The 10,006-nt window shown below is 28.6% G+C and overlaps 1 protein-coding gene across 9 annotated transcripts in view; it reads left to right on the forward strand.

Moving 5' to 3' along the window:
* Positions 1-2,004: 2,004 nt before the first annotated feature.
* Positions 2,005-10,006, forward strand: part of LOC108695203 (dystrophin, isoforms A/C/F/G/H) — a 469,808-nt gene continuing 461,806 nt past the window's right edge. For 5 of the 9 annotated variants that reach the window (XM_018188074.1, XM_018188069.1, XM_018188068.1 and 2 more), the window contains exon 1: positions 2,109-2,199. In XM_018188074.1, the coding sequence (XP_018043563.1) occupies positions 2,109-2,199 (91 nt within the window). Of the gene's footprint in view, positions 2,200-4,879; positions 4,899-10,006 lie in introns of those variants that run through there. The other 4 variants (XM_018205000.1, XM_018188075.1, XM_018188076.1 and 1 more) reach the window with 4 other exon arrangements.

Raw genomic sequence — 10,006 nt, forward strand, 5'->3', positions numbered from 1 at the left:
AAATTTTAATTTTAATTTTTCGTCCTCAATTCATTTTTTATTTTTAATTTTATTTCTATTTACATCTTATTATTATTCATAGAATAATTATTCTCTAATTCTTTAAATATATTCTTAAAATTTAGAAAATGGAATGTTAATTTTTGTAAGATTTATAATGAGATTCAATGTTCATGTTTATGGGTTAAGAAAGAAATTATTTAGTGCTTTAAAGATTTTTATTAGCATCAATAATATTAAATTGCCTGTCAATTTAATTTGTGAGATTACGTGCTCCAGTCTAAGACTGTGTTTCAAGACCGACACAAATATAAACAGTGTGCAATTTGTTTTGAATTAAAAATTGTAAAAATGAAACACAATATATTGTTATAGGCAAGACCCACCTCGATCGAATAATATCGCTCTCTTCACTCATTTATGAGTTAAATTATACGTTATAATCACAATTCAGAGACTTAAACGGAACATGGAATATCCCTCCTTTATATTATAATTATCAATTAATCATTTCAATCCTTTACAATTAACAAATGACCGATCCATCGATGACGTTTTCATCCAGGCATAAAGACCATTTCCAAATTGCTCCGAGAAATCTCAAAGAAAAGCTACTAAAGAGACACTCAAGAGATTGCATGCAGAAGAACCGACTCGCATGTACCTATACTTATTATCATGTTTATTATCGGGTCTTATGCCGCGTGACAGGTTGTCGGCCGCGAACGTAGGCGTGATGACGTTCTCTGGTGATTAGCCGAGAGGCATCTACAATGAGATTGCACCGGCGGCAGCTACGGCGAGTACTGAGCATGAGTATGTGCGCGCTGACTGACAATTCCTCCTCGTGGCTAAGAGTTGACATATAGTGGGCACGCGCTCGGACGCGATGGGTGCCCCGTCCGGATAGTCAGTGTCACTTCCGCTGACCAAATCGCTGTCAGTATTTACGTCCACCGGCTTATCGTCCAGTCCACGACGTCTGGTATAGAACGTTCTCCGAACGAGAGACGAAAGAACGCATTTCTCTCCGATGTTGCGCGGTCGTCTTCAAGGTGAACGATTGTTCCTACAGGAATCTGTCGATTAGGTGCGAAATGATGCGTTCCCCGCGTCGCGAGTGCGATTTCGCAGTCACGAGAGTGAATCGGGCGACGACGAGAGATGTGAATTACTGGGATGCTGGGATTACCGGTGCATGGAAAACGGCAACACTTCATGCTGTCATTCACTGCACGATGATGTTCTGGCTTTTGTTTCCGTTAATGATTATACAGTAGGAAGCGCGTAATTTGTTCGCAATTTGTGCGAGTGTGTATAGGTGGAGGTCACCCATAGGTGTTCGCGTAACAAATCGCAATCACACTTGGCTAATACGCTCGTTGTTTTGACCTTGATTAATGGATTTTAAACGCGATTATTAGGAGAAGTATTTCTTTGATTAATTACAGAAAGTATTTTTCTTTATTATGATAACTTATCTATAAATTATCTCGAATTATAAAATAGTTTTCGACAGCTAAATATACATGTACAGATAAAAAAAACTTCACGCATTAAAGAAATATTTATAGTAAATAATAGTTAATGATTCTTAAAGTTTTGTATCAATAGTTGGCATTTAAATCTTGTAATGCAAATTTTTGTGGATTAAAATAATCAACAAATCTCTGTTTCAATCAAAGAACAATATTAATATAAATGTTTTATTTATACAATTAAAATCTAGTTTTAATTTCAAATACGTATCAGGAGGAAAATTCGAGAAAGTTAAATTAGTTTTGAATTAAAATACAATAACGATATTTGTGATTGTGATTTCTAAGATTCCAGAAAAAAATTTCGAATCGTAAATATTTTCGTGATAATTTAAAGATTCGCTACAGATTGTTGTACTACCAATAGAAATAGTGCTTCATTCGTTCGTATTATCGGTGAACCTTCATTCGTAAAAAATAATCGCGCCGATACCGTCGGCGTCGCGGCGGCCTTAAATCAGCCTTACGCTACTAATCTCATTCAGTCTAGCGGCTAGAATCGCAAATCACGCGACACTTCGCGATTCTTAAATATTGGATTATCGACTGCTACGCGGTCGATCGTTTCAGATGCAGCGGAGGAAAATTCGTTGGATTATTCAGATACCTGAAGAATCGCAGCATATTGAGACTGTCGAGCAACAAATCTTAAGTACGAAAGGTAAGAAATTTGAATAACATAAAAATTCAAGAACTATCTAGAAGGAAATTATTCTTTTGAAGAGGACTTTAATTTTCTAAAAAGAATTCTAATTTTTCAAAAATCATGAGAGAGAGAGAGAGAGAGAGAGAGAGAGAGAGAGAGAAAGAGAGAGAGAGAGAATACCATTCTAACAGCTTGGAAATTTATATTATTTAGTTACGCGAGTCTAATGTAAATAGAAATCATGCAAGTTATTTAACTTATACAGGACAAATGTAATTCATTTTTGTTTAATTTAATTTAAATGTTATCTAAGGCACGGAATAAAATTCTTGAAATGTAATAAATGTATTACGCGGAATCGGAAATACAATGTTTGGATATGTGCCTTTGATTTGCGCATTGTGTAATAATGTTTAAAGTAATATGATTTTCTAGTTTAAAAATTAGTCTAAATTTAGCAATGTTTTCGTCGAATCGTTTATCTGCAATAAACAGCGTGTAAAACCGAAGACAAGATCTCTTCTACAAGAGATTGATATAAACTTACATAATTTATTACGTATGTAAATAAACGGTTTGTGCCGAATACAGTTCTTTCATGAAGCAAAACTGCTGAGTGTAGATATTTTAAATTATTTTGAGCCGATAAGAAAAAGTCGCGACATGAAAATATAATAGAAACATAGACAATCATGATCTGATTTTCGATTTGGATTTTCATCTTTTAAATTAAATTATCATAAGTGGAAATTATATAAATAAAAGTTTGAAAGATTTTAAACAATCAGTTTATTGAAGACGGATTTTATTTTGTAACTGTTTATTATTCGCAGTAACAAAAAAACAAATGTTATATAATCGAAATAATATATTCTATAATTTCTAATATATCTATACTTTTGTGAATTATTGTAGAATATAATATTCTATATTAATATTATAGAATAAAATATTCTATAATAATATTAAATTATTTAGTTACACGATTTATTGAAATGATATGTTACACGAATTGACATTATTATATATACAAAATATATATTATACTTTATACATAATAATGTCAAATTATGTAACATATTATTTCGGTAAACTGTATAATTTATAAGTAAAATCACATTCTATTTTATTATTCTGGTAAACTGGGTTTTATGGAACATTCAATATGTTTGTTTACTTTTAATTTTTGTTTTACATATGTTACAACATGCATATTGTATGATAGCTCGATTTTTTATTTTATGTATTTTTCGGTTACACTTGCTAACGAATACAAATAACAAAATTGTTCGAGAAGAAACTCAAATATAATTGAAAGAGAAAATATTATTGTGTTGTGTATATGTTATATATAATTTTTAGAAGGATTTGTATAAATTCAATTATTTCTATTGAAATATCTATCTAAACAATCATGATTAATTTCATTTAAATTATTAAACAAAAAAATAATACTTAAAATTAAATAATACTTTTTTAATCTATCTCTTTATTTTGAAGTCGACAGTGTTATGGAATTTAAACTTGCGAATAAAAATAAAAAAGAAAATGTAAAAAATTTGCTACAAATTAGAATACATGTCATGTCTAGATGGTAACTAGTAGTGTTTTATTTTATTCATTATGCAAATAAATCATGACATTGCGTGCATGTCGTTTATTATAAATAGAGATGATCGGCACGATCACGCGTTTTCTTCTTTCAACGTAACGTCTTTTTATAGATGATCACTATTGTCTTTTACGACCGTATTAGTTCCTCTGTTGATGGATTATACTGCCCGCGCTCCTATTCGTTCGTCTTATTAAATTTACTTCGAAACGTGTAAATATAACAAATGGAACAAGAATGCTCCAATGTTTTGTGGAACGTAAATGATGATATCAAGGCAACTTCGTTTCATGTGCTCAACTATTGGCAAATCAATCTCGCGACTGCACTCGGTGGCGGATGTCCTAAGACGCAATCAGTGATGACGAGTGTGAAAAAAAAGATTATGTTATCATTCCTTATCTATATACTATAACTTTATTTCTTACAAGTTTAAATACGCACGAATTGTAATATATAAAAAATTAAAAAACTGTAAACTTTTAAAATGAATCTCATTCTGAAGAGTGAACTCTCTTAAAGATTGAAAATTGAGCTACTCTTTCTGACATAATTTTCAGTTTCAGACTTTGATGTGAAATTCCATTTCAAAGAATTTAGAGAATACGAAAAAAGATTTATCGGCAAGCATGCATTAATATTATAGGATATTTGGCCAAATATTAATGACGTCTGCCAACAGATGCGCTTTGAGTTTGACATTTTAACAAGTCAGTTATGTCAAGAAGGTATTTGATGCGTCGGCGCTAACTTTTACAGAGATCACCCGCAGGGTCGAAATCTGGTATACCGCGCAGTGTCGCGATGGGCTGCGTCCCATGAGGTCGTTCCGAGTTATGGAAAGTCCGATACGCTCTTATTATAGAAGTTTCCTTGCTCTATAGCCGCGATAGATCATCTGTGGACCGCTACTCGGGAACGACAAGTGTTCTTGACAGAAGCGAATAAAATTAACAATTAGAATGTGAAGTTTTTTCAAATAGTATTTGCAAAAAATATTATCTTTACAGTAGGAAAAATTTACATTGCTAGGATACACCGAGTGATTTTACCTTCTACTATTAGCAAAGAAGAGGAATTTGTAATCCCTTTATGCTGCAAAGTCAGTGATTTTTGCATAATTATCTTATTGTTCTGTATTTCATTACATTATAATTTTTTTTTAGTTCTATATTCTTCTTTTTTATTGTAAGATGATTATTTTATTCGTGAAATTTTTATCCTTCATTAATAGAGATGCGAAAATAACAAATATATATGTATAATTGTATATTGACATTTATATCACGTATAAAGAAATTATTCATATGTTATATTACTAAACCAATAATGATGGTGGACGATATAAAGACATTTTTTTATCTCAATTAAATAGCCGATTACATCTCTTGTTTCATCGTAATTACTAATATGACTCTGGTCGTTTTAAATCACAATGCACGGATGTAATCAATGGGCAGTCATTTATATCGAGATGATGTGCCTGTGCGCGTGTAACACTCATTTAATTGTAATTATAAAAGAATATTTTAAAATTTTCTATATATTTTGAATTATTAATTTATTCAGAAGAATTTCAGAGAATTAGAAAGTAAAAAGTCAAATTATAAAATAGCAGTTACTTTAAGTAAAATTATATTAGTTACGTAATACATTTAATTTTAATAGATTTTGTACAATTTATATTACGCGGTATAAAATTTATTATGTATGTATTATTTAATTACAAGTTTTTCGCGCCTGATGTTGTTCAGTTACTAACGTCAATTACTAATAGCAAATCATTATTTTATTATAGTTTTTACGTTAATAAATTTGTTAATAATTTGCTGTATCAAAATTGACACTCGCAATACGAACTATGAAAAATGCACGGCATTGGAATAATAAAATATAATCAAGGACTGTGGTAGAATATATCTCTTCGCAAACTTTGTACGTATCTATATGAAGAAAAATTAATACAGAATGGACGATGATATATGTGAGTATAATAATCAATGATCAATACATTTTTTATATTGCACGTTTTTTTATTGTGATTTTTAATATTAATTTTTTTTATGGCAATATAATTTCTATTATAATTTTATAAAATTAAAATAATCATTCATTTATTTTTCAAGACAATATCAAGAAAAAATTCGATACAGAAAATTTTATTTCTATTTTAATATTATTAGTGTTGCCTAACGTAATAATTTATTTTTCATTATTTATAAATTATCATAAATATACAAAAAATATTCACAAATTTTATTCGTTGATTGACTGTGTGTATTTAGAAGAATCTGTACAAAATTGTCATAAATTATATATTTCGCTTCTGCGTTTCTAAAATCGCAAAGGATTAATAAATCTGATTTAACTCTTATCTTTGTGTAGTAATGATATTATCTTCCTTCTGCAGTCGGAAATAGTTAAGAAACTAAGAAAGTATAATAAAACATAAATTCTCTAACAAATATGACATTTTATCCAAAGTTTTAATAAAACAAGTTTTGAAAATGGGAGAGTAGAAATGTTTTTGTCGAACAGAGCGAGATTGCAACAAATCTTATACCTTTCTTTATTTACACACAGGAGTATTTTAACTTATTTTAAATGCAAGGCGATGTTGCAACGAGAATGCTAGAAAAGATAACCGTGGCATTGTTTTCATATTGGGAAACCTTTGTTCTAAATAGACTAGTTTATTCTTTGGTCAACAGAATGTTTCTCTTGTTGAAAGTAACAGCTTTTGATGTAATAAAACTGTATTATCTCTTGTGTGTTAGAAAAATATGTATGCTTTTACGTAAGAACTTTCGAAGACATTATTGATTTTATGTATAAATTGATTTTTTAGTATTGTTAAAATTTTATTTAATAATAAAAAAATTTTATTGAGTTGCAGAAATCGTTTACAGTTATAGAAATTATTTTAAATATATGCTTATGTATTTAGATATAATTTTGAAATTTAGAAATTATTTAAAAGATATTATGATTAATTATTTTTATAAAAGACGTTATAAAACAAAAATAACTTTTTCATAGTATATCGTTTCAATACATTATGAAATAGAATATTTAAAACTACTATTATGACTGACTATGTACATTGAGCACAAATATAATAGTTAATTACAACAATATTATCGTAAAAAAGAATGTGTCATATCTCTCGCAAAATGTACGTGCTGCAGAAGAAAAGAAGACACATTTTCAGGGAATTGTGGTAGTTTTCTAGCTCCCGTGCAATCTCATGTAAGTTCTGTAAGTTCGGAAACAACGAGAGGCTATCTCTCGAAATTGCGCTAGTGGAGCAGACAAAGATATTTGGCGATGAATGGCGTGAAGGTATTTGTCCGTTATCGCTGTAACTTTTCTGATATTAGGTTCTGTTAGTAATTTGGCTACTACAGGATACTTTCTATTTGACACAAGTCGTTCTGACACTATCATACAAGAGTCATTCTATCTTTATTACTCTCTGAATGGCAAGAAAGATAGAATAATATTTGTGTTGACTTTTCTATCATTAAATGGAAAGCATCCATATTCTACTGATTAATTATTTTGATATCAATCAATTGTTATTAGCTAAATGTTTTACAATATTTTATTATTTATAATTATCTATTAATAATTTTAAGTCAAGACGTAATTAAAAATATTCATTTTTATAAGATGATTATAATTGTAGATTTTTTTTTTTAAATATACGGAAAGAATGGTTTCATTGAAGTATTTAAAAATTTGACTGAGATAAAGATCTAAAAATAATTCTGTTGAACCATCAAAATAATATAGATATAGAACATTTAAATATAATGAGCAATACTGTAAAAAGTTTTGACATTCTGACAATTAGTGTAGATCCTTCTAAACAATTATTTTGATGGTAACAAAATTACTGTCAGATCTATATTTATGAATGAATTTTAAATATTTTAATAAAATCATACATTCTTTCCATGTAAAAAAATATATCGTTGTGTATTGAAAAAAAAAATTGTTAATTTGACTAAAAGCATTTAATTCGTAATAATTATTTAGTATATTTATACATTTAGGTTAACAAAATCTTGTGTCAAACAAATAACATGTTTAGAACATGTTACTTATTTGAAATAATAAATATTTGCTTGATAGTTCGTACTGCTGCATTGAATCAACTAATATTTTTTTAAAACAGCAACTTTTCTCTCAGTTTACAACGATAAATATTTTAGCAATTAAAACTCAAAATTGAATACAACTCAATTTGATCACAATGAGATATTGAAAAATAATAATAGTTGTTAAATTAATTTCTCAGCTCGCTTTTATTAATTTGTTAAAATTTTTTAATTCTTAATATATCCTTAAATTGTAGAAAGATTTTTTAGTTGAATTTTTCTCAAAATAGAAGTAAAAATAAAAATATGCTCGAATAATAAAACGTCTAATAAAATTTGCAGGAAGTTTTTGTATATACATATATGAGATTAATGAATCAAAAGCTTTAATACGCGGACAGAGAAATATTGTCCAAATAGTTGACGGTTTTAATTTAAGTGGCCTATAATATAATACTAATTGACATTACCGTAAACAGATTCCAGATATGAAATTAATTAGATGCATACCCGCAACGCGTAAACCAGGCGCGCGACCATGCATAACGTTATCGGTAAGACCAATATGTAACGACATCAAGATGCTATCTCTGGGTTATTGACACGAGCGTTTCCGTAGTATACATACGCATCGTTATCGAGAATATATTAGAGTTGATGTAAAATGTACCAGTTTCGATGTATCAGAGACGAAGATCAGAACGTCTGGTTCTGTGATGTTAGTCTGATGTCGATGATTCTCATTAAATATCGTTCAAACTGAAGAACAGATATCGATCGAAAAATCGCGGAGGAAAATAAGAGCTCATAATAGAATTGGATTTTGTAATTTGTAAAACTTTAAATATTACTTTAAATATAAATTAAGATTTAAAATTCTTGCATGAACGCTGTTAAACTTCACATCCGCTTTAAATTTCTGAAATCACTAGAGATATATATAGAATCGATATCCGTGAAATCTATCAGCGACATGAAAAGGACAGTTTTGCTGAAGTTTCTAAAAATTTAGCTGGATATAGATTTGAAAATAATTTTGTTGCACTATTCAAAATAATTAAGAGAGACATTAAAAGACATTAAAATTGGTTGTTAAAATGTCAAAATTTTTACAACATTTTGCTCTCATCATTTGAGATTCGCACATTAAAAAAATTATGCTGTATTAACATCATTATTTAAATTAAAAATAATTTTGTTAATTAATAACATTATTAACGAAATAAATACATGTTCTTTTTTTTTGACAAAACTTATTTGTTTTGTTAATACTATTATTGAAATAGAGAGAGACAAGATTATTTTCAATTAAAATTATGTTATTAATATATAACATCATCTTTTTTCAGTGACTGAATATTAAGAATTTGATAGTTCAACAAAATTATTTTCAGATTTATATCCAGCTAAATTTTTAAATTACTTCAGCAATATCATTCTTTTCCAGGAGTTTTCATAAAATTGTCTAAAATAAAATTTGTGATATATGAGATTTTATATAATATGAGATTTTTAATAATAAGTCGTTGATGTTGTTATATTATTATACTTATGGATTCTACATTTTACACAAGAGAATTGTTATTGTGATCTATACATAAATGTATATAAATCGCATCATGCAACTGATTATAGATTTGGGTTTTATTTGGTGAATCCCAAACAAGCTTAAGACGCTTATATACCTGTTCATCAGTAGTATACTTCCTCTGATTTCTGAATCCCTGTTTACTGTGATACGCTGGGCCTTACGATCAGCGAAGCAAGGCCTAGGAACCGATTTTGCGATCGAAAGGTTCCCTCATCTTGAGATCTCTTCATTCTTTGGAAAGAATAGCATTAGAAGTATTTTTGATGTGTGTCTCGAAAGATATACGGACATAATTATACATGGGAAAGAAACGACAATAATAATTAAAAACCTTATTCTGTATATAGAGAATGTGAATAATGAAATTTATGATAATATTCACGATTATTATGTTCTCATTGTACATAACATTTCTGAAATTAAACTTCCTTTACATTATTCTATTATTCTATTATATACATTTTATATACATATATACGTATGAACGTATATATTATAGATATATACATTATATAT

This window comes from Atta colombica, unplaced genomic scaffold (genome assembly GCF_001594045.1).
Source record: "Atta colombica isolate Treedump-2 unplaced genomic scaffold, Acol1.0 scaffold126, whole genome shotgun sequence".
Taxonomy (NCBI): Eukaryota; Metazoa; Arthropoda; class Insecta; order Hymenoptera; family Formicidae; genus Atta; species Atta colombica.